At 54.2% G+C, this 24,595-nt stretch overlaps 1 protein-coding gene across 1 annotated transcript in view; it reads left to right on the top strand.

Annotated features, from left to right (window-relative positions):
- Positions 1-23,834, top strand: part of ZSWIM5 (zinc finger SWIM-type containing 5) — an 82,855-nt gene extending 59,021 nt beyond the window's left edge. Inside the window, exons 2-14 of the mRNA XM_015291282.3 lie at positions 1,604-1,960; positions 8,348-8,496; positions 8,972-9,122; positions 12,783-12,962; positions 14,933-15,109; positions 16,584-16,730; positions 17,538-17,675; positions 18,084-18,344; positions 18,450-18,585; positions 19,277-19,434; positions 20,613-20,776; positions 21,091-21,172; positions 21,286-23,834. Coding sequence (XP_015146768.3) covers positions 1,604-1,960; positions 8,348-8,496; positions 8,972-9,122; positions 12,783-12,962; positions 14,933-15,109; positions 16,584-16,730; positions 17,538-17,675; positions 18,084-18,344; positions 18,450-18,585; positions 19,277-19,434; positions 20,613-20,776; positions 21,091-21,172; positions 21,286-22,148 — 2,963 coding nt within the window. The 3' untranslated portion in view covers positions 22,149-23,834. The remainder of the gene's footprint in view (positions 1-1,603; positions 1,961-8,347; positions 8,497-8,971; positions 9,123-12,782; positions 12,963-14,932; positions 15,110-16,583; positions 16,731-17,537; positions 17,676-18,083; positions 18,345-18,449; positions 18,586-19,276; positions 19,435-20,612; positions 20,777-21,090; positions 21,173-21,285) is intronic.
- The last annotated feature ends 761 nt before the right edge of the window (positions 23,835-24,595 follow it).

Raw genomic sequence — 24,595 nt, 5'->3', positions numbered from 1 at the left:
AAGCTGGCAAATGTGCAAGGGTTTGATGCAGTTAATGTATTTTAATCTCTCCTGCACCCCCTCTTCTCGTCTGTCCTTAACTGTGGGCCTCTCAGCTGTCTGCTGCCTTTTCTGGGGTGATGGTAGGCTCCACAGAAACCTCTGTTCAAGTGCAGCCTAAACGAGGTTCCAGGGGCATGGAGGAAAGTGGGCTTCCTCTGCAAGGAGGAGGGCGAGGCTGCGTGGGCTCCACACAGAGGTGTCTCCACTGACTCCCCTCGTCATCATCCTCATCAGGAGAGCGATGGAGAGGATAGATGGATATGAAGTTATGGTGTTTGACCTCCTCAGTAGCATGCTTGTGGGATAGGCTCCTTGGGAGGGTCTGGAGTGTCTTCACTGCCCAGGGTGGTGATGGAACCACCATTCCTGGAGGTGTTCAAGAAACGCGTAGATGTGGCTCTTAGGGGCATGGTTTAGTGGGCAATATTGGTGGTAGGTGAATGGTTGAATTAGATGATCTTAGAGGTGTTTTCCAACCTTTTTGAATCTGCGATTCACCCAGCCTTGGCTCCAGCATGAGGTCAGTGGATGTTCAGTCTTTTCCCTACGACTTTATCCCTCTTTTGTTCAGTGCATCCACCTTCTTTGGACCCAGAGGACTTTCCCTTCCATCTGAGCCCATTTCTCGCCCTTCACCCACCTTGGAGAATTGTTGGGACATGTTTCACAGTTTGTGCCTGAAGGCGCTGCAGCCCCTTGCAGCACAGCGGAGGCTGTCAGGAGCACGGCTGAAGGACGATGACATTTGTGCCAGCAATTTGGGCAGTCCCTGAGCCCAGTGCACAGATCATGCTGACAAGCAGCTCCCTGCCAGCTGTATTTTGGAGAGAGCTCACGCCTCAGCAGAGGGTTCGTAGGGGTCGCTCCCATCTCTGCTTTTTGTTCCCACTGTGCGGAAGAGCTTAGAGCTGTGGTCGTGCCCTGGAGCTCTGTGCCTGGTCGAGGGAATGAGGCTGGAGCTGCATTGTATTTAATTTTATGTTGTTTGCTTCATCAAAGAAAAGAAAACCTGGCCTTTCTCTGCCCCCTCTTGCTCACGTGAGTTGTGGTGCGAATTCAGTGAGGGGGAGGCGCGGGTGAGGATTGCTCCCGGGAGGGAAGGAGGCTGAGAGACTCTTAAACAAATGAGAACCGAGCGGCTTTGCTCTTCCCCTGTGGTTTGGCTGTTAAATGAACTCACCGAGGAGGCTGGCTGCACGCGCGTGCTGGTACAGAAGTGCGTTTGTACGCGGGCTGGGTTCTGGATGGTAGTGAAGCCAGTGCAGCTCACAAGTCCATTGCACAGGCAGTGGTCATACATGGATGTCTGCCTGGTTTATTTAGGCTGAAGACAGCAAATGCAAGGTAATACGCGGGAGCAGAGGAGCCTGAGTGGGTGGTGACCTCTCTTTCCCAGAAGACAGGTGGAGGGTGCGGGGATTTCATCCTTAGGTGCTGCACTCCTTGAAAGAGCGATGCAGAAGTGGCCTTTGCTGGCTGTGCACACTTCCTACAGCTTGCATGAGTGGTTGTGGTCGGAGCAAAGCTAATGTCACCTTTCCCTATTCTCTTCCCTTTCCAGGTTTCCACCTCAGTGGGACGGTGACAGAGCCGGCGACTGCGACAGAACCAGAGATGACCTACAAGGTGGCCATCAGCTTCGACCGCTGCAAAATCACATCAGTGACATGTGGCTGCGGGAACAAGGACATTTTTTACTGCGCCCACGTCGTGGCGCTTTCACTGTACAGGATCCGCAAGCCGGACCAGGTCAAACTCCGTCTTCCCATCTCAGAGACCCTTTTCCAGATGAACAGGGACCAGCTCCAGAAGTTTGTTCAGTATTTGATCACAGCACACCACACTGAGGTGTTGCCCACTGCCCAGAAGTTGGCTGATGAGATCCTGTCCTCCAACTCGGAAATCAACCAAGTGCACGGTAACTCCTTGTTCCTTCCTTGCTGGCTCAGCGCTGATCCACTTGTCTGGGGCTGGGGCTGGTGGTCTTACAGTGGTGGTGGTGGCCGTTGTTTTGCCACGTTTGTTACTGGCAGCATCAAACTGATGGTAGAAGTGGGCGGTGGTAGCACTCCAGTGTTGGCCACGTGTTCTGCTGTTCCCTGTTCTGCCCTGTGTGGGGATGCAGTGTTGAGGCAAAGGGGAGTGAGAGGACAGTGGGGACACGGCTCCTCCAGCACGTGGTGACGCTGTGTCAGCCTGGCCCTGCATCTTGCTAAGTCAGATGTGACCGAGCTGGCGGGAGATAAAGCTTTAATCTCCATGGGCGCTAATTTGCCCGTAATAAATGAGTGCTGCTGCCCTGACCTACTGCACAAAGGCAATGGAGGATGTTTCCTGGGGCTTTGTGTTTAGAGGGTGCTTTTGAACTTCCTCTTCTGGAAGGCACCAGCTGGGGGTTGGTGTCTGTCCCAGCCTAGGGTATGGTGAGTCCCCCTGGGGTCCCTTGGCCAGCACAAGGCAGTGCTCCTGCTGTGTCCTTCTGAGGAGCCCTGGAGCTGACGTTACCCAGGGCCTGCAACAATGAGCCAGTCTGCACCGCGCCTGTCCCTCCAGCTGTAAAGCAGAGATAATAAACACTTATCTGCCACGGAAGGGCGTTGCGGGGATTAACACATGCCTGTTAGCTGCTCTGAAGATGAAAAGCCCCATATGCAGCCTAAAATAGGATCTGAACTGGTTGCATCCACATGTAGCAGTGAGGCCAGGGGTCCACCTCCATCCTCCTGGTGATGGCAGCTCTGATCTTGAATGTTTTCCCTCCCCTCCCTCTTGCTTTTACCTTGGGAGAGGCTTTTGTCTCCTCCACTGGGCCACATCTGCTGTGTGTGTGGATGTGCTCTGAAATTAATGGCGTTTCCCCATTTTTTGGTGTTAAGAACGAACGAAGAGCAAGAATCTGGTGAGGTCTGTTCCGTCACTGAAGCTGAGCTGGGCAAGGTCCCGCCTTCGCCATACTTTGAGGCTGCTTTCTCCCAAGCAGACTGAAGAAAAGCTTTTAGGACCCTGAATATTTATTGCTCCAGAGTCAGCGAAAGGCTGGTGATTGAGGGCCTTACAAAGATACAGATGTTGGCTCTGGTTCAGTATCTGCCTCTTGTTTTTACAAGTGGTTTTGAAAAACAAAGCAAAAATCCTCTGTCCTTTCAGACTCGTGTGGCTTCATGCCCTCCAGCATGCAGTTTTGAACCGATAGAGCCCCATGGCCTCACCCTATGGGGAAAGTCGCTCATCAGACAGCCGTGTGGCTGCTCCACCAGCAAGCGAGCTCCTCTGTGAGCAGCAGTGCACCCCGACCTCACCCTGGGGAAGGATGCGGTAGATGCCCTCTAGGGGGATATAAAACTAATAGATGATAAAATCGTAGAACCGTTAAGATTGGATAAGACCTCTAAGATCATCTAGTCCAACCATCAAGCCAGCAGCACCCTACCCATCAAGCTGTGTCCATCAGATGTCCCACCCCATGGGAAGGAAGGCTCGAGAAAGCCCCACCTTCAGGTTCAGTGTGTGGCTTTGGCTCTTGACTCCAGACAGCGTTTTCCCTCCCCATCCTGACAATGAAGCCCAACCGTGTGGCAGTGGGGTGCTGTGCGTGGGGCTCTGGATGTCAGAGCAATCCAGCAGCTCCGCCGGGGCTCCCACTGGAAAGGATCCAAGCTTACCCCACATCTCGTCTTTCCTAGCTGCACTTCATGCATTCAATGAGGGTCCCTGATCCTGGGATTTGAAATCTTTTAGATGCTTTAAATAGCGCTTTATGTGCTTACGTGCAAGTTTCTTGGACTTGACTGGGTCAGGCCCTTGGGGTCACAGCTTTGTTCACCTCTGGGTTGAGGCCAGAGTGGTTTTGGCAGCAGCTGTGCAACATGAACTAACGCAGCATGTGCCCAGCAACTGAGGTTATTGCACCACGAAGCAAAAGCAGCCTCTCTAGAAATTATTATTTTTAACTTCTTTCATTGCTTCCAAGGAGAGGTCTGTTCAGTTTGGGGTTGGATTTTAGTCTGGTGAACGCAGGGCTGCTCCTTCTGTGTCGGTGGTTGGGATGAGGAGTGGAGGAGCACGCACTGCAGCACAGGGGCATCTATGGAAGTTCAGGTTGGATATTATGAGAAATTTCTTCTCAGAAGAGCAGTGATGCAGTGGCACAGCTGCCCAGGGAGGTGGTGGGGTCACCATCCCTGGAGGCGTTCAAGGAACGTGGAGATGTGGCACTGAGGAATGTGGCCAGTGGGCACGGTGGGGTGGGGTTGGACTGGGTGATCTTAGAGGTCCTTTCCAACCTTAGCGGTTCTGTGAGTGTCCCCTGTGCATCATGAGCGTCTGCTTCAGGAACAGTGCTGCCCTCTCTGTTCAGAGGTGCTTTTTGCTCCTTCTGCAGTGCCCGAGGAGCACAGAAGGCTGCAGGCAGCCGCCCACAAGGCTCACAGTAGGGCGTGAGACCTTTGCTCCTTGCAGGAGCGTGCACGCGCGCGTGCTGCTCTCCTGGGCCACTTTCCTAGAAGGAAATGCAAACTATCCAGTAACGATGCAGCCTCGGAGCGCAGCCAAAGCTCACTCGTTCTCTCAGGGCTCAATCGGAGCAGCAAGCCTAGGTGTGCCTGGCTGTCTGCTTCCCACTTGACCTCTGTGTGCTGAAGTAGGTCACGTTTCTGCTCTGGCGGATCACTGCAAAGGGCAGCGCACTCAGAGCGCGCGTCTCACGTATCGCCCTCCTCCGCTCGCGGCCTCTGAAGTGGCAGCTCGAAATGAGACCGCAGAGGCTTTCAGTGCTGCTTCCTCCCTCGTTTCTGCATGGCTTTCTGGCTCGCCACAAGGCTGAGGGCTGTCATTACACCGGCGAAATGCCCTGGCCTTTCCTAGGGGCAGCCAGACCCCCACAGTTAGCATTGTGCTCTCAAGCCTGTTTTCATTGCTCCCACCAGCAGTGCTGTGAAAGCTCATTGCCAGCCTGAGCAAGTTCAGCCTCCTGGACACGGTCGTGCACTCGCAGGTGAAGTGTGGGGAAAGCTGAAGAACGAGGAGGTAAACTCCAGAATGCATTGGCTTTGGTCTCAAGTTGCATGCAGCCATACAGAGGTGATGGGAGGTTTAACCAGAATCTCCAGGGGAGCTTCAGGATTTTGCTCCAATGGAAGTGATGGGCATTAGAAGTCTGCAGAGCCGTGCCATCGTTTCCCCGTGGTCCACATTGGGATCACAGCTGTGATGGGTATAGGGCTGTTGCTGGCAACTCCTTTGGTCACAGGAGCTGAGGGGTTTTGCTCCCTTGATTGCTGTCGGATGTCTCTGCCTCTTCAGGCTGCCTCCATCCAATCTGCCTCCACTTAAAAATGGAACGGGAGGCCTGGGAGGCTCGGTGGAGCTTGGTTCCTCGCTCCCTCACTTCGCCGCTATTTTTACCCCTTGTTAGAGTTCATTTCCTTTCTGGTGCCTGGTTATTTTCTCTTTGAGGTTTCTGTTGTTTGTTTATTTGTCCGTATCCTCCCCCCCCCGGCTCCCTCTCCGATCTGGGTGGCTCTTTCCTTCACTCCTGGTTTCTATCCAAATGCTGGAGACGCAGCCTGGAGGCTTTTGGCAGCGCCACGTGCAGTCATGAGACGGCTTCTGTGCTCCGCTCCATGGTTCAGGAGCTCACCAGGACCACGGATGGGTGCGTTTTGCTCTTCTGCCCAGACCTGGGAGACCTCGGTGTGAGCCATGAGCGTCCCAGTGCTTCCTCAGCCCCAGGAACATGCACCGCTCCAGGAGGGGCTTTGCTTTTCTTCACTTTCCGCAGCTCACTTCTGAGCAAGGTGTTACATTTTCCATGTCTGGCTTCGTTCCGCTCTCTCCCCCATTGATTTTTCCAGCCTTTATTTCCCACTCTCTGCATCCCCTCTGGCTGGGTCTCTCTTGGGTGCCAAATAGTTAAGCGCTGAGCCCACGAGGAGGGAGAGGTCCTAGCTGCCGTGATTGATGGCGTTTTTATCTCTGTTTCTACAGCCAGTGCAAATGGGCTTGTGAAACACTCTTTCCACTCAGGATGTACGCTGGTGTTTCCTTAAATCTGAATCCTGCAGGACAAAGATCAAGCGCATCCGAAACAGGCTCTTTGGAGCAGGAATGCTGCTATATGAGAAACGTGTTACGCAGGCTGGGGGCTGTGTTACATGCCGTTCCCTGCTAGTTTGGAGCAGAGACATGGAATTGCTCATCGGCTACGTCACGGCATGCCATGGGGACGCCACCACGGTGCGAACGTTGGCAATGGGAAGTGGGCAAATCCTGCCATGAATATTTAAACGCCACGCAAATCCTCTTGTTTGCTCTTAAATGTTGATCCAGCTCCCCGGTGTAATTGGGTAGCCCATTATCTGCCTGTTTGTGCCGCGTGTGTGGGAATCTGATATTACAACCCTCCGTATGAATCTTTTATGGGAGAGCAAAATAAATTTACGAGTAAACGTGGGTTTTATTTGGAGTGGCGAGAGCTGTGTTGCTAATTTAGCTGTGGTCAGAACCCAAACGTGAGAAGTGCTCAATGTGTTGTGTGGGAGGAGGAGATTTTATTTAGCTACACGCTTCTTTCCGTGCCGTCTGCGCTTTCCGCTGCATGCTAACACTGGGGTTAGCCTGGGAACCCTGCAAAAACACAGCCTCTTTGTGCATCTCACTGAGCCTCTGCTTTGAGCTGTCCCAGTGCCCTTGATGAGGAGCGAGCTGAGCATTTGTGCATGGGTCACCAGGTGTCTGCACCCTATAGCTGCGGACAGATGACCCTGTGGAGGCTGATGAGGCGACCTGGCTGATCTGGATAGCTGGGAGGGGTGGGCAGGCTGCTCGCAGGAGGATATTAAGAGCACAAGCATCTCAGCAACCCCGGCGATGGGGGCCGGATAAGCATTCGTGGCAGACAGATTAGTCATCGGTTCCTGATACGGGATAATCACTGGCTTGTCTGCTCTTTATCTGCAAGGGGGAGCAGAGATAAGGACGGACTTGGGGGAGGGAAAGAAGAGGCACAGAAGAGCTGAGATGTGCTGTTGTGCTGCCTTATGACAGCGGGGAGCAGGGCTGGGTCACGTGTGGAGCTGGTTCCCTCCTTCCCAGCACAGGGCTGTGGGCGAAAGCGGTTTCCTTTCTGCTGCTTCAGATCCTGTCCCAATTACGTTGTTCTGTCAACTATAAGTTATTCCGCAGAGGGAGCAGCAGCAGCATCCTCTCCCTCCAGCGCGGTACGGGCAGCGCCTTGGGCTTGCTGGAACAGCTCTCAGGCAGCGATTATTAGCAGAAATTAAAGGAATTTTGTAAAGGACATTAAATACAAATAGCTGTATCTTTTTGGGTCAGGAGCACTCTCAGCCTTTGCCGGAGGAGCGAAACCCCTCCGGTTGATGTCCTCTCATTTATAAGCCAAGAAGAGACAGCCGCCTCGCTGAGCAGACAGTCTGGAGCTGGCTTTCCGTGAGCTGCACTTCTGCTCTTGGCTCTGCATCTCTCAGCCAGTGCTGGGGTGTGTACCCAAAGCAGCAGCAAGGAGTGGTGGAAGAAGAGATGGCTGCTCCCCAACTGTGGCCCACTGAAGTGTCCTAATAACACTTTGGGCTGGGCTCCTGGCCCCCACTGGAGCCGTATTGCTGCCTGTCCCCTGTGCTCATGAAGCTGAAGGTGTTGCTGGAAGGTAGAACAGCCCTTGGGAAAAGGGGAATTGAAAGGGGCAAGGAAGGCTCAGGAAGGATCCATGCAGTTGTTTAAGATGCTTGTGGGCTTTTTCTTTTTGTGCTCTCCATGAGATGAGGTCTCTGCATCCCTCATCCAAGAGTACTTCTGTGAAATTGCTTCCTAGGGATAGGAAAGCTTTACAGGATCAGCTTTACGGATGCTGAAACAAATCCACGATGTGGAGCAGGAGAACCCCAGGCAATCCCAGGAGACGCAGAAGGCTCAGGGCTGTGCAGATGCTGTGCCTCAGCATGGGGTATAGAGCAGGAGAGGAATGGCCTTCATTGTCCTCCCAAGCATCATTCAGTGCCTCTTTCACTGGAGGTGAAAGCTGGGCAAGTACAGACCTTGCTTGGTGCTACCCTGGACTCATTAGGAGGGATGAGCAGGGTTGTAGGCATTAACGCTATGCTCAAGATCCCTCTTAATGGTTGCTGCTGCTGCCACCACCGTGGGAGGAGAGCCTGATGTTGTTGGTGAGAGGGTTGGTTTGCTCTCACTTGAGCTGATAAGAGAGATGGGCCATTTCTTGCTCTCCATGATTGCTAACTCTGCTGCTACAAACCTCATTGTCTCTTTTTCCTCTTTCCCTGTCCCCCAGGCGCTCCTGACCCCACTGCTGGGGCCAGCATCGACGATGAGAACTGCTGGCACCTGGATGAAGAGCAGGTCCGAGAACAGGTGAAGCTGTTCCTATCTCAGGGAGGGTACTACGGCTCGGGGAAACAGCTCAACTCCATGTTCGCCAAGGTGAGGAGGAGCCAGCCCTGCTCCCTTTCCTGCTGCACTCTGCACGGCGCGTCACGTAGCAGGCAGCCCGCTGGCTGCCCTGGCACAGTGCCCGTCACAGCTGGGAATCTCTGCTCCAGCGCCTTCTCTCCTGGCCGCTGAGCTGGCGGTTGTAATCCAGGCTGTGGGTCAGGCTTGGGCTGTCCCACCTCCCCCTCCGGGCAGGTCCCTGCTTCCCGCACAGTGGTTCCTTGTGAATCAGGGCTTTTCCCTCCATCTCTCTGTTAGACTGGTAGAGGGAAATCCACCACGACCGTCTAGCTCTGGATAGCCAGAGTGAGGGAGCCAGGAGTTGACATCCAGGTGACCTTGTCCAGGAGTTGGACTTGATGATCCTTATGGGTCCCTTCCAACTTGGGATATTCTATGATCATCTTAGACACCTGCGGGGGGTCATGGTTTGTCTCACAAAGGGCCTTCTCTCTGTCCTTTCCAGGTCCGGGAGATGCTACGCATGAGAGACTCCAACGGGGCCAGGATGCTGACACTGATAACGGAGCAGTTCATGGCTGACCCTCGGCTCTCCCTCTGGAGGCAGCAGGGGACGGGCATAACAGAGAAGTGCCGGCAGCTCTGGGATGAGCTGGGTAAGGGCCACCAGGAGCAGCAGTGGGGCTGCTGAGACTACACTCCTTGTTCTATGAGATTTTGGAGCTCACCCAGAGCTCACCCTAAATCCCCAGCCAAATCCCGGTGGGACAGCTGGATCAGGCCCAAACTGCACGTTTCAGCACCTTAACCAAACCGGCTCCTCTCCTGCAAAGGAGCCAGGGTTGATGTGTTTGCAGGGTGGCTTGTCCCATGTTTGCAGCATCTTGAGGCGTGTGCTGTGGTAAGGCATAGAAATGGCAATGCCTTGGGGCCAGATGAAGCCCCTCGTGTTTCTATGCTTCAGAAAGAGGAAGTCTTGTCCTAGCTAACAAATGGTTTCCAGAGTCAGTGGGAACGATGGGCAGTGCAGAGCCTGGCTTTAAGAGAAATACAACTCTGGATAATTCTGGCTAAGCACCTTAGACACCAGCTCAGCTGGCTGACGCCGTAATATCATTAGAATAAAACATTTAGATGATGTGAGCCCGGAGGGGATGGTTGTGTGGTGGAGTTGACCCAGCAGTCATGGGCTCTCCTGGATGTATGGGTGAATAGTTTGACTTGTGCCATGGATTCACCATGAGTCTGAGCTGCTCTGCTGCCTGGTGGTGGGAGATGCTGTGTAAAGGGCTGGGCCAGCTCACGGGCTGGGACCAAAGGGATGTTATAGAGTAGAATGATGAGGGTGGTCCATGGTCTGGAGCCACACCTGTATGAGGAAGACCTTTGAGGGTTAATGTGCTTTGGTGTGCAGGAGAGACTTGGGGAAGGTGCACCACACATAAAGTCAGGAGTGGCTCATGAAGTTGCCAAGGAGGTGAGCACAGGGCAAGCCAAAGGTGTTTTTATCAGACTGAAGGTGTTTCTTATCAGTTTGATAAAAATTGACTTCGTGGCATGGTGAAGTTAATGCTATGGGAATCTCTGAGGCTGAAAGCTTGGAGGAAGATGAAAATTATTTGGAAAAAGGGGAGAGAAAATGGCTGTTGAGTATAGATGCCACTTCTCTTTCAAGAAGTGCTTGAGCCACAGACTGTGGGAGGGTGGACAGTGGAGTGTCTCTCCAAATTTGCCCTGCTCTTACAGTTTTCCTTATGCGCCTGTCCCTGCCGTGGGAGACAAGAAGCCAGGTAGGAGGTCTCAGTCACTGGAGCAGAAACTTCTGGAGTTCATCAGTTGCCGTGCTGTCAGAGCAGCAGCGTGGTGAAGCCATTGTTTTTCTGATGCAGCCCAAGAATTCCCTCCCTAAAATCACACTGCCCTATATGGTCTCGTCTGTAAAATAGTTGATAACCGGCAGTTGGCTGCCAGGCTGCTTTGGCTTTCAAAATGTCCTTGGCACAGCCTGTCTGCGCGGTGGGCTGGGGTTGGAAGCCTTCTCGTGGCAGCACTGCAGGAACGGCACAGACGAAGGGCTGGGCGAGGAGGGATGCCTCGCTCCTGCCTGCGGTTCCCTGGATGGAAATAAACACACGAGCTCTGCAGAGCTGATCCTGGCCTGCCTGCCAGAAAGATATTTCCAGGATTTGGAATGGTTGGATACTCAAGAATCCTAGGGAGGTGGCCAAATCCACCACGCCAGAATTTCCACATGGAGGAGAGCAAACACATCTGCGAAACGTGGTTGTATGGGTGTCTAGGCAGGCCTGGATGCAGCAGTTTGCCCAGAACTACAGATGATTGAGATGGTGTCGGCACGGTGCTCAGGGACGAGCGATCAACTCCGTGTCAGGGATGCCAAAGCTGCACCAGCACCGCTGAGCATTATCAAATGGAGAGGGCAGGAGGGGAGATAACCTATGCCAGATGCTGCATCCAGCCCCAGACATTATTTTGGGCAAGCATTTAATAACGAATCATCGATTTTAACGAAGACCGCATCACCAACTTGTGCGGGATTGGAAGATCAGCGCTAAAGAAGATTGTGGATTTATACTGGGTAAAATGTAAAGGATTTCGCAGGATTTCGGAGTTTTAAAAAAAGGAAAGAAGAGGCACCGTTTGCGTGTGTGCGTGTGCTGCCAACTGAGCATCTATTGCCCCGTCTGCTGGGGAGCCAAGGGAAGGACCCGCTGGATAGGGAGCTGTGCGGCGTGGGAGTGTTTGCCCTGGCACATTAGTGCTTACGATTAAAGCCTAATTACAAAAAATAGATGAAAAAACCAGCTGAAGTGCAGCCTGACCTTAATCTGCCTGGAGACGGGTTTATTTATCTCAGCCACTTGTTTACAGTGGGGAATTGCAGGAGATTAGGCCGGGGAGCGACCCTGTGGGAAACAGGAGAATTTCTTTGATGGTTTGGAAACTTCAGCGCAGGATCCGAGTGCCTGCCCTCCCTGGGGCCAGCAGCAGGGACGCTGGGGTGGGAAGGCTCCTGTGACCCCCCCCTTTGCACCCAGCCCCGCAATCAGAAAGCATTTTTGTTCAGAGGCTTAGCTTAATCGTGATCTGCCGTTTTGTTCCCCACTTAACCTTCTGCTGTCGGAAAGTTCAGATGAAGGTTTCTGCAGCATGTGAGCAGACACAAAGTCTGACCCAGCTCAGCGTATCGGCTCTGGACAGGAGTCAGTCATGCTGTCACTTGGCCAAAGGGCTCTAAAAACCCAACTTTTCCATTTCCCAGACTGCTACCTCAGCGCTTCTCCCCTGAGACGGATGTGAATCCCTCTCCCCAGCTTGTCCCCAGCCCATCTCCCCGTCTACAGGAGAGCCTGGGGGCACGCTATTTTGGCAGCCAAAGGATGCCTTGGAGGGCTCCCAAGAATAGCCTGTGAAGACATGAGGATCCCTATAGGATTGCATCCTAGTGGAGCAGCAGGAGCCAAAACTCAGCGGGCGCATCGTGTTCTTGGCTGTGGCAGAGCGGGGTCACCAAGCCCTATCACCGAACCTCACTGCCACCCCAGGCTGAGAAACAAGCTGAGAGGCAACTGTCCGAGATGCTGTACCACTGCTCATGTACCACAGAGCTCTACGTGGCCCAGAGTGGAGGGCAGGGCATTGCCATGGCCAAAGCCTGGTGGTGCTGTGGTGGATCTACCAGTGGGCACCTCTGCTTGTGCCAAGGAGAGCTCTGGCTGCCAGGCATCACGCCGAGCTCTGGGTTCCTCTGCTGCGGTCTGGGGGCTGCTGGGGATTAAAATAAAAAAAAAAAGAAGAGAAAAAAAGAGAGAGAAAGGAAGAAAATACACCAAATCTCCTTTATAAATAGTTGAATGCAAATGGCCCGAAGAACAATGGCAGATGAAATAGCATTCTGAGCGGGCTTTAAAGCGCTGGGAACGTGGGTAGGATCAAAATCAGGTTAGTCTTTGGAGATACAGACTCTGCAGCTTGCCAGGATGTTTTTAAGCATGCTTTGATGTGTAGTTCAAACAGTAGATTTGTCCTGGCAGACAGAAGCACTCACAAATTCATACACAGCCGGTCTCCTCTTCCCTCCTCCCCACTGTCCCCCATCTCATGAGATTATAATTTAGCTTCATTACAGAGGAGTTTTACTTTTATTTGAAAGCTGTCTAAATCCCCCTCCTGGGTCTGTGCATTGTGCTGCAGTGAGTTTATGGATGCCGAGGAAACGTTGCAGGCGGTGGGAAGGCAGCGGCCGGGCAGTGCTGGGGAGCGCTGCACATCCCTCACCTCTCGGCTTTGTTTAGGGGCGCTGTGGGTGTGCGTCGTGCTGAACCCTCACTGCAAGCTGGAAGAGAAATCCTCCTGGCTCCGGCAGCTGCGCAAGTGGGGCGAGATGGACGTGTGTCCCCTCGAAGATGGCAATTACGGCAACGAGCTTCCCAACATCACCAACGCGCTCACGCAGAGCTCCAGCCACAGCCAAGGTGAGTTCGGGAGCCTGCCAAAAAATGCATCTATGTAAGGGGGAGATTCTTTGGTTGGAGGGGATTGGGGGTTGTGTTTTCAGAAGTTTGCTTCTCATGAGGTTCTGGGTGGTGGTGCTTGGAGGGGGACAGCTCGTGCTCGGTGCTGCGCTCGTGCAGACCCAACTCGGTGTGCTGCTGGGTGCTGGCACATGGGCTGAGCAGGCACCGAGTGCTGGCTCAGGGCTGCTCCCACTGACGTCAATGGGAATCTCACCCAGGGAGCAGTTGGACCGTGATGAACGCTTTGAAAAATCCCCCCCCCAAAACAAATCCCAGCACGGTGCAGGGCTCTGGGGAGCTCTGGGGCCATCAGCCAGGCTCTCCGTTCTGAGGCTGGTTTAGGGGCACACACGTGGCTCCTGGTTCTGCTTCCTGTGATGGTGTCAGCGCTGAGCAGATCGGCACCCTGGGTTTTCCTGGTCACTGGCACTGCTTGAATTGGTGCAGAGCTGAACTCTGAAGCCTGTGCTGAAAGGTGAGAGTGGCACTGAGGGACATGGTTCGTGGGCATGGTGGCAATGGGCTGGCAGTTGGACTAGGTGATCTCAGTGGTCTTTTCTAACCATAATGGACTCTGTGCTTCGATGAAAGCAAGGAGCAAGGTGGAGCGGAGCCCCTTCCTTTGGCCCAAGATAGACATTAATTGAAACTCACTGCTCTCGCAGTGCCTCCATCTGCTGCATGAGAATTGGCTGTGGGTGTGTTACATGTAGCCGTGGAGCAAACAGCACCGTGCTGCTGTCCCCGGCCGCACGCCGGGCATCCCATGTGCACATTGCTGGCCGGGAGCAGCTCGCCTTACAGCTGGCCTCGCTCCAGGTCTGCATGGCCAGGGCTGCCCGGTGGTCCCAGCCCTGCCGCTCTTTGGGGCAGGTCACGTTCTGGGGACGTGCGCACGGTGTTTCCAAAGTGCCTGGGATGAAAACAGAGCTGGGAGGTATCCCAGGGCTGGTGGTTATGGGTATGCAAATAGCGCAGTGAATTGCTGCCAGCCTCCTTTATTACTGTCGGGCAACGGCTGATTGCCGAAATCCTTCCTGCCCAACTCAACCTGGCGGAGGGTCGGTGCTGTACGCACGAACACCTGTTTAATTTCTATCCACCTCGGGGTGCCTGCAGCATTCAGGCTAATTGCTTGTTGCCATCGCTTCCAGAGCGTGTTTACCCAACCTCCTGGCTCAGCGCTGAGCGGAGCCCTTTGTTTTCCCCTCCCCGGCGCGTCTATCTGCAGGACCTCGCGTTCTGCGTTGCGCTGCGATTGAGGCTCCCTGTTTTGCAACGCACGGCTGCTTTTTGCCCTCCTGTTCCAGCGTGGCTGGGCGATAGCGGGAGGGCTGCAGACATCCCAACAAAGCGCCCGGCTGCTCTGTCTGGATGGGGTGAAATCCTCCTCCTGCCCTGCAGCTCCCAGACGGGAAGCGAGCGCTACCTGCTCCTGCTGTCTGCGAGAAACAATAGCCCAACAGGAGAACAATAGCCCAGCAGAAATGTCAGCTAGAAGAGCCAGACCATGCAATTGCTAGATACATCAGAGAGCAATAAGCAGCAGCTGGATCTGTTGCAAGCCTCAGCCCCGTTGTATGGGCAAACCTCTGTGTAGAGAAGGGCCACATGGGTGGGCATAAGTCTAGCAAGCAGGCTGTTCTGTTCTTTTGCTTCCATTAATACCCAGCACGCATCATTAATGCATTAATACGTAACGAGCTTTGTTGTTTTGGGTTGCATACAAGCATTCAGTAGCTTTGAAAATGACATTTTGGTTGCAGAGCAGCTGTGTGAAGGAGCACAGCCGTCACTGCGGGGAAGCAGTGAGGTTCAAGACAATGGATGCCCTCTCTTTCCTTCCAACCTTAATGATTCCATGGTTCCGTAAGGTGCAGGAGGGCCCCGCTGCTGCCCCAAGGCTCTGATGGTTTTTCTCTTTGCAGACTCACTGGCCAGGCCCAGACGAACCGTGTTCACCCGCGCCATTGAGGGCTGTGACCTGCACTGGCAGGACAGCCACCTGCAGCGCATCATCAGCAGTGACTTCTACGTGTCCCCTGCCTACCAGCGGGAGGGTGAGAGTCTGCTCTTCAACTCCCAGGGGCAGCCGCTGTGGCTCGGTAAGCATCCAAGCAGCAGCTCCAGCGTGGCCTGGGTGGGTGGGTTGCTTTGCTCATGGAGAAGAGCCACCCGAAGCATCAAAGGAGTTTTGCTACCTGCATCCTTGCAAGGTTCAGCGCTGTAAAATGAAAATATCTCAACAACCTAAACTTTAAAACCTCAGTAACTAGGTGTCCCAGGATGAGAGCATTGAGACAGGAGGTTTATGGGGTCCTGGTGACTGTTACCACTCAGACTGACCCCAGAAGAAACGTGAGCCCTTGCATTTCTGGGAATGCAGATGCCTCATCCCCACAGCAAAGGAGGAGAATGTACAGATATTGAAAGGCCAGAGCCCACCACTGCTCTGTCCTCCACTGGCATAGGTAGAGCAGGAGGGAATGTTGCTACTCTGGGATGGATTTCCCATAGCAGCTGTAGGTGGTGTTCCCATGGACTGGGTCATGGATAGGTGTGATGGACACATCTCCATTTCTGAGGGACAGACTCTGGTGAGCCCTTTGGCACAGCTGGTTGATGCAGTCACCTTGAATTTGGCTTTAGTGCTTTCACTTCCTTGGTGCCCCTTCAGGGACCTCGTGCTGGGTCAGGAGTGAGGTTTGTCAGCAGCTCGCATGATGAATTCAGTGAGAAGCTGAGTATTTCATCCATTTAGCAAACAAAAGGAGTGAACAACAAGAAGCTCTCATAGATGTGTCTGTTCTTAAACCTCTTCCTCGTGTTCCTTGCTAGTGACCTCTGGGATGTGCAAGCCTCATTTGTGGAGGTGGCTGTCTGCATTTCCAAAGCTCTCTGCTCTCTTCCAGAAATAGAAATGATCCTTCTGCCATAACTTCAGATCTGTGCTTGCCTTTTTTTCCCCCCCTTGGTAGGACATTCTGCAAGAAAATGGGATTTTTGCCGCTTGTTATGCGGCATGTCGTGTCATCTGCTGCTGCTAATTTCTCACTCAGTCATAATCCTCTCCACAGTTGCTTGTGATTTCAGGTGAGCAGTGAGCAGCAGGAGCAGATGAATTTCTAAGCAACTTTGAGTCTAGGGGGTTTCACGCAACTGTTCCTAATAATAAAACACCAGGTAGGAGGGCTGTGGAAGAGATGAGGTCTCTGTGGAGCTCGCTCCGTGCAGCTGTCACAGAAGCAGTTCAGAATGTCATCCCAAATCTGCCAGTGTCCCCAGCACAGAACTGAATGCACTCTGCCACTGCTTCCCCCAGATAAGGTTTGTAGGGGTCAGGATTTAGGGGCTGCTGCAGGCTGGACACGGGGAGAAGCTCCATGAGTACGGTCCCGGTAGGCATCCCAGCCAGGTGCAGTGAGAGAGTGAGGACATACAGGCTTGCAGCTGCTTTGGGGGAGATGAGTAGAAGAAGATGCCCTGAAGCCTGGTGCTGTCAGGTTTTCTTCCCCATCATCCCCTGGATTTCTGCTCTCCCTTGGCTCAGCCTGCCCTGTGTCTGCCCTTGCCTTGCAGAACACGTCCCGACAGCCTGCGCTCGGGTGGACGCCCTGCGCTCCCATGGCTATCCCAGGGAGGCTCTGCGGTTAACCGTTGCCATCATCAACACCCTGCGACTGCAGCAGCAGAGGCAGCTGGAAATTTACAAGCATCAGAAGAAAGGTAGGAGGAGAGGGGCTGGAGATGGGGCCCGCAAGGGCTGGCTGGGGTGTCCCAGGTGGCAGGGAAGACTCTCAAAGCTCAGAGATGGGGCAGTGCTGCATGGGACTATGTGCACCCCAAAGGACAAACTGGGACGTCCAATTGCTTGAGCCAAACTGCCACTGTACCCATACATTAAGGATGCAGAGATGCCCAGGGACACAAGCTGTTCCTGCTGTCTGGCTGCGTGCATGGATCGCACGGGTGATAGCAGGTGATGCTGCTTGCCCGCAGTGCTGCAGGAGCTGGCTGCTTGTGCTACCTCCACACTGCATTTGCTGAGTAACGTGGACCAGGAGACCAGACCAGTGTCGCTCATTTTGCTGTTGCAGTTGGCAGAGAGCTGGGGCTGGTTGCTGCAGTGCTGATAGTGGTTGGTAGCTCCTCTGGGCCTTGCTTGAGAGTGTGCCTTCCAAATCATTCAGGCAACCACTGCTTTGTGGACACTCCTGTGTGCTCCTGGGGACTGATTGAGCCACTGCACCTCCTCCAGCCTTTGGGGCATCTGTTTGTAGTGGGTTCCTGCTCCTCCTGCTGTCTGAGTGCCCTTGTGGTGGCTGCTCTGAACTGCTCGTGGCCCTTGGGAATTTCCCATGGCCCCTGGAGAGGTCCCTGGTCATGGTTCCCTGGAGGTACCTGTGTCCCCAGCCCATGGGGTAAGAAAAAGCCCTCTGGTCTTGGAGACTTCTCTGGGTGGAGAATCCATCATAAATTCCTCACTATTCATTTCTTCTTGTTTTTTTTTTTTTTTCCCCTCTTCTCTTTCAGAGCTGCTGCAGCGAGGTGCAACCACCATCACCAACCTGGAGGGCTGGGTAGGCCACCCTCTGAACCCCATCGGCTGCCTCTTTCTCACACTGACCGAAGCTTGTAGATTAGAAGAGGAAAATTGCCTTGAAATCTCAGGTACTGGGTGCTCCCTCGCTCTCTACCAGGCAGCTCCAGCTGGTCCTGGGTGCAATGCTTGGCCTCAGGGCTCCTGAGCTCCACACTTCTCGTTCCCAGCCCTGGGGTTGGCAGCAGAGCAGGGCAGCTGCTTGGCAGAGCTGGGCCAAGATGTGCCCATCTGTGGGAAGGCTCTGTTATCAGCTGTGTGTCCGCTTGCACGTGTCTCAGGGCTCCCATGTCTCACAGTCGAGAGCAAGGAGAAGGGTGAAACCTCACATCTCCATCATCTTTGGGTAACCAAAGGCAGGCAGCAGAGGAAGCATTGGGTCTTGCTTCTGAATTGGAAAGGTTTTTTTTTTCTCAGCCCTGGTTCTCCCACCTAGAGAGGCTCCTCTAACTCTTCTGTACCTCTCCCCCTTCTTCCAGACACCGGGGACACCAAACCCCCCGTCTACCAACATGTGCCCGTCACAACCGGCAGCCAAGACAGTGGCGAGTCCTACCTGTCCCTGGCCTTGGAGGTGGCCCTGATGGGGATGGGCCAGCAGAGAGTGATGCCTGAAGGCCTCTATGCCCAGGACAAGGTGTGTCGCAACGAGGAGCAGATCATAGCCCGTCTGCAGGACCTGGAGCTGGACCCAGTGCTGGTGCAGACCCTGAGGAAACAGTGCATCCTGCTGCTGGAAGGTGAGGGCTTCTCTTTGGGGTGGCAAAGATAGCTTTGGGGTAGCCAGATACTGACGCTAATGAGATGCATTTGTGATAACGATGCCCAACGGGCTTTGCTTCTAGGTGGCCCCTTCAGCGGCTTGGGAGAAGTGATCCACCGTGAGAGCGTCCCTATGCACACCTTTGCCAAATACCTGTTCTCTGCCCTGCTGCCCCACGATGCCGACCTGGCGTACAAGCTGGCTTTGCGGGCCATGAGGTTGGTGCATGACTTGTTCTGATTTTTGTTCTGGGGAAAACAGAGACGTCTGATGCTCCCTTTATCCAGGGGGATGATTCCTTCCTGCGAGCCCTGGGACGAGTGACACTCAGGTCAGGAAATGGGGGTGTGGAAGGGCTGACATGGTTCTGCCACTGCAGCAAGTGAAGCAGGGCTCCTGCTCTTTCCCTTGGCTTCCTGAGATTTTCAGGCTTTGGAATATCACCACTCAGGCAGGTAACCAAAAACCACTGCGGAGGTCCTGGGGAAATGTACTGCTGCTGCTTCTGATCATGACCGGGCATCTTAAGGAGAAGCAGATGATGCAGCCAGGAGTGCTGTTGGGCGCTTTGACATGAAAGGAGCACAGAGGGAGGAGGGCTTTCTCTTTTCCTTTCTTTTTTCTTTCCTTTTTGTTGTTTTTTTTTTTTGTGTGTGTTTTTTTTTTTTTCCCCTGATGCTTGTGTTTTGCCTTCCAAGTTTATAAATCACTCCACGGATCATTCTCTTCCTTTCAAGTAGATCTGAGATTGATCCCCATACCCATGTGGCGTGCACGCAGCCCGGCAGCCCCTGCACGTGCATGGCAGCAGGAGGCTTTCAGAGGCACTGCAGGATACAGCCCCCTCCTTGCTCCCCATCACCACATACTGGGGCTGGTCTGACCTCGTCTCCTCTGTTTGTCCTTCAGGTTGCCAGTGCTGGAAACCACAGCACCGTCTGGTGATGTGACTCACCCCCACCACCTGGTGTCAGTGGTCCCCAGCAGGTACCCACGCTGGTTCACCCTGGGGCACCTGGAGTCACAGCAGTGCGAGCTGGCATCCACCATGCTGACGGCGGCCAAAGGTTGGTGTGGGACCAGGGGTGATGGAGGGGTAGCTGCCCAAGGGCTGGGGAGGGATTTGGTGGGGAGCAATATTGCAGGAGTGATGGGGGGAAGGGTGGGGGGGATCTAAGAGTGCTGAAACACTTGGTGTGGGGAGCACCCAGCAGCCCCTCCAGAAGTGGGAAGCCCTTTTGGATCCTCTAGGATGTAGGTGATGAGATGTAGCTGCACAGAAAGGATTTTCCTGGAGACAAGTTTCCCTTTGCTCAAGTACTGGCAGACAGCAGCATAGAGCCTCCTTGCCCCATCCCTGGAGGTGCCCAAGGCCGGATTGGATGGGACCTGGACAGCCTGAGCTGGTGGGGGGCAGCCAGCCCACGGCAGGGGTTGGAATGGATGGGCTTTAAGGTCTCTTCCAACCTAACCCACCGTATGACAGTCTCCATCCTGTCCTCCTCCACCTCTCTGCTTGTCCAGGGCTGATAGCGTCATGCCCCTCCTTGCAGGTACCTGGATGGAAGTGGCTTATCCTTAGTTTCTCAGCCCCTCGTGGGGATGAGAGCTTCGTGCTGGGGCTGTAGAGCTAGTGGATTACATCAGTTTCTCCCGCTGTGTCTTTCCCTGGGTGTTCCCCCGCCGCAGCATGTCCCAATGCGATCCTGTGTCCTCGCAGCGTTTCTCACCCACGCCCCCGCTAGCCATTTTTGGGAGATTTGGATGCTGGTGGTGGTGCAAGCGGCTGCTGTGGGTGGCAGGCGATATATTTAGCTATTAGTCATCTGAGATGTCTGTGTGTACCCAGGTGCAGCTCTAGGGTTTTCACATTGCTGTGTGTTTTTTTCAGTTTTCTTTGCATGAGGTTCATCTGCTCCGTTGGTGACTATGGGAGTAGGAACACGAATCTGGAACAAGACAGGGTGATGGGGCATGTCGGCATCTCTGGTCTGTGCTCACACCAGAGGCCCGTCTCCCCACCCTGATGTAGAAGGGGCTGATGTCCCCCACAAGGCTCTGAGCTGGGGGTTGAGGCTTGGGGTCAAGTCAGGAACCTGTGCATGGTTCAAGTAGTTTCCAGGGAAGCATCACGATGCTATGGCCAGTGAAGGCATGGATAGACAGCACATCCTGGGTGATACAGTAAAGCTGGATGTTACTGGGGGGGAGGCTGAGCCATCTGACCATCCTTGCCTGCATCCAGGGGACATGCTACGCCTGCGCACAGTGCTGGAAGCCATCCAGAAGAACATCCACTCCTCCTCCTTGATCTTCAAGCTGGCCCAGGACGCGTTCAAGATTGCCACGCCAGCCGACAGCAACTCAGACACAACACTCCTCAATGTTGCGCTGGAGCTGGGGCTCCAGGTATAGGATAGCACGGGGGATGCCGGTGGCCCTTCTGCCCTACTAACTCTGGTGATGGTCTTCCACCAAGCAGGTGGTCCCCCATGGCACGCAGGGGTCTCATGGAAGGGGTACATTCAACATTGCATGGCCTAGAGAGGTAGAGCTCAGCCTCTGCTGAGGTCTGGGGGAAGTTTTGGGTGAGGCAGCACCTGAAAGCCTCACAGGGAGTCGATAGCGAGCAGGGTCGTGGAGAATTTGGGGGAGCACCGTGGTGTTGGGTGGCCTCAGTGGATCCCCATAGAGTGGAGGGTCACCCTGTGTTTGCCTCGCAGGTGATGCGCATGACCCTGTCCACCCTCAACTGGCGGCGGCGGGAGATGGTGAGGTGGCTGGTGACGTGTGCTACGGAAGTGGGTGAGTGTCTGACCCGCACGTGGTGGAAGAAGAACGGGCACAGGGATCCCTAAAGCCACCTATGGCCCTGGGCTTGAGTTTCCGAGCTCTCCTGACCCCCGTGTCTCTTGCAGGAGTGAGGGCTCTGGTGAGCATCCTGCAGAGCTGGTACTCGCTGTTCACCCCCACGGAAGCCACCAGCATCGTGGCGGCCACGGTGATGTCCCACAACACCATCCTGCGCCTGAGCCTGGACTACCCGCAGCGGGAGGAGCTGGCCAGCTGCGCCCGCACCCTGGCCCTGCAGTGTGCCATGAAGGACCCGCAGAACTGCGCCCTGTCCGCCCTCACCCTCTGCGAGAAGGACCACATTGCCTTCGAGACCGCCTACCAGATCGTCATCGACGCCGCCTCCACCGGCATGACCTACACCCAGCTCTTCACCATCGCCCGCTACATGGAGCACCGGGGCTACCCGCTGCGGGCCTTCAAGCTGGCCTCGCTGGCCATGACGCACCTCAACCTGGCCTACAACCAGGACACGCACCCGGCCATCAACGACGTGCTCTGGGCCTGCGCCTTGAGCCACTCCCTGGGCAAAAACGAGCTGGCGGCCATCATCCCACTGGTGGTGAAGAGCGTGCACTGTGCCACGGTGCTGTCGGACATCCTCCGCCGCTGCACCATGACGGCCCCAGGGCTGGCCGGCATCCCCGGCCGCAGGAACTCGGGGAAGCTGATGTCCACCGACAAAGCACCCCTGCGGCAGCTGCTGGACGCCACGATAAGCGCCTACATCAACACCACCCACTCGCGGCTCACCCACATCAGCCCGCGGCACTACGGGGAGTTCATCGAGTTCCTCAGCAAGGCCAGGGAGACCTTCCTCCTGGCGCAGGACGGGCACATACAGTTCGCCCAGTTCATTGACAATCTCAAACAAATCTACAAAGGCAAGAAAAAACTGATGCTGCTGGTGCGGGAGAGGTTTGGGTGAGCCGACGGTTTGGGCAGGGTCCGGCCGCAGCACGGGGACTCGGGAGAGAAGAAGGAAGGAGAGCGGAGAAGACCTTCCCCCCCATCGGCAGAGGCTGCTCCGTTCCGTTCTTCTGTTTCTTTTTTTTTTTATTTTATTTTATTATTTTATTTTATTTTTTTAATGTTATTTTCTTTCTCGGATTTAACCATTTCACACGCTGAGAGGATCGAGATTCCTTGGGCACAAACCAAAAGGCAACCACGGGGAAAAAAGGATGGTTTGCTCAGCCCCTGCCCTCCCTTGCCAATACCAAAAGCTTAACCTGGAAATCTAATACCTCTTTCCTGAAGGAAGCGGTCGCTGGAGGGATCGGAAGGTTGCAAAGTGCAAAAATCTTTAACATTATGTTGGGGGAAAAAAAAAAAAAAAAAAAAAAAGAAAGAAAAGGAAGGGGGAAAAAAATAAGAAAAGAAAGAAAGAGGGAAAGAAAATGAAAGAGAAGGATGAAAGAGAGAAAGAGCAAAGGAACCCGCAACACTAGAACCTCATGCGTCACCAAAAGCGATGGCTTTGCAGAGCGCTTCTCCCGCCCACCCGAGACATGCAGACATGCAAACTCCTCTATTTGTGAAGATACTTCAATAAAAAACAAGTTAAAGTAACTGTTCTCAGGGATTGCTTACTAAAAGTAACACAAAAAAAAAAAAAAAAAAAAAAAGCATTTATGATACTGTAAATACTATAGTATATGTGTCAATTATTAAATTGTAAAGTTATAATTATTTATAATTCTGTCTTTTATTTGGGGGATACTTGAAATTGTCGTGGGCTGGGGGGATTATTTTTATTATTGCTATTATTATTATTATTATAACTATTATTTAAAAACCGACAAACAGAAACCACCACAACCACAGACAAAAAGAGGAGGAGGCACGCGAACGTTCTCAGGTTTCCACGGCACCGTCGGCAGCAAGAAGGGTGTGGGGGGAGGCGGATGTCCGCACTCGGCTGGGAGCACCGGGATGGACGGACGGACGGACCGACAGACGGAGGGAGGAGCAGCAGCCTAGCGCTTGAGGACGGCGAAGGAAAGGATGAAGGACTGTGCTGGGATGCGCACGGACTCCAGCTCCCGGGTGGCAGAGGACGGCGCGGGAGCGACGTGGGCACCCATTGGACATCGCCCAGCTCTTAGCCTTTGCCTCATGGGCGCCCATGTGTGAGTGCGAGGTGCGTGCATGCCTTCATCTTGGGGGGGGGGGGGGAATGGGGCTGCCTGGGGGCGGCTGGACTCTCCGATCCCGTCCCACTGGGAAGGCAGGGATGGATGCTCGCCCCGAGCCCGCAGCGGAGCCTTCGGCCCCCGGCTGGCAGCTCTGAGGTTTTGCTTCATTATTTTTCCGACGGGTTGGGAGGGCTGGGGGGGCCAGGGCCAGTCTGGACAGTGACTTGTAGTTAGGAACGTGGGCTAGTTATCTGCTGTCTGGTTTGACTTTAATTTTTGGAAAGTGACTTTTGTCTGCGCTCCGGCCAGGAAACCAATTGTACTCAGTATCTGTCGCCACCGAAATAGCATTCTTCAACCAGTCTGTTTCTCTTCTTTTTTTTTTTTTGTTTTGTTTTGTTTTGTTTGTGTGCGTGTGTGTATGTGTGTGTGCGACCTCTTCATCTGATGTTTAATAATAAAAGGGATGAACATTATCCTGTGTGTGTACCATGTTTCTCTGAAGCCAGAGGGATCTCCGGACAGCCCCATGTTGCGTGCGATGTAAGCATGGCACATCCCCAGGGTACACAGCATCTCAGCCCCCCCGTGATACCCAGCACCCCAGGAAGAGGCACGTAGAATCGTGCCCAATCCAGGATGTGATTCCTCACTGTGCTCAGCCCACTCTGCAGCTGCCCTGGAGCACAGTGAGTGAGCTGTGGTGTGGGATGTGGTGTTGTATCCCCGGGCTCAGGGTACTGTCAACACCCAGCAGTGCTTTCTGCAGGGGGTGCTGAGCCCCAGGCACAACTGCTCATGGGGATCAGAGGAGATGAGGTGTGTGGCTGGGGGATGGTCCCAGAAAGGCTGTAGGGCAGTGATGGCTGTGCTAGCACTATGCTATCAGCTGCTACTGCAGCCAGCATGGCAGCATCTGGTGGTGCTGGTGCCTGGAGGGTGCTGGCTGTCTCCAGGTGAGTCCTGCCAGGTGGACCACCAACTCTGGAACACCCTGGATCAGGGTCATGCTGTCCATTTTCACCTGAACAGGGCTGTGGCATTGGTCGTTGAGGGCTTTGGCAGTGCTCATGCTGAGCCCAGGGTGGCAATGGGATGTGAGCCCTGAGCCTCCCCATGAAAGTGCCAGCTTTAGGCACCCTGTCTCCCCTGGCAGGGCTGAGTGCATCCTTAGTGCCAGGAGATCCCCTCTTGCAGGCAAAGGAACAGCGACCCTGCTTCCTTGGTGTTCCTGCTT

This window comes from Gallus gallus, chromosome 8, assembly GCF_016699485.2.
Source record: "Gallus gallus isolate bGalGal1 chromosome 8, bGalGal1.mat.broiler.GRCg7b, whole genome shotgun sequence".
NCBI lineage: Eukaryota > Metazoa > Chordata > Aves > Galliformes > Phasianidae > Gallus > Gallus gallus.
The sequence above is the reverse complement of the archived record's forward strand: the minus strand, read 5'-3'. Positions and strand labels throughout refer to the sequence as shown.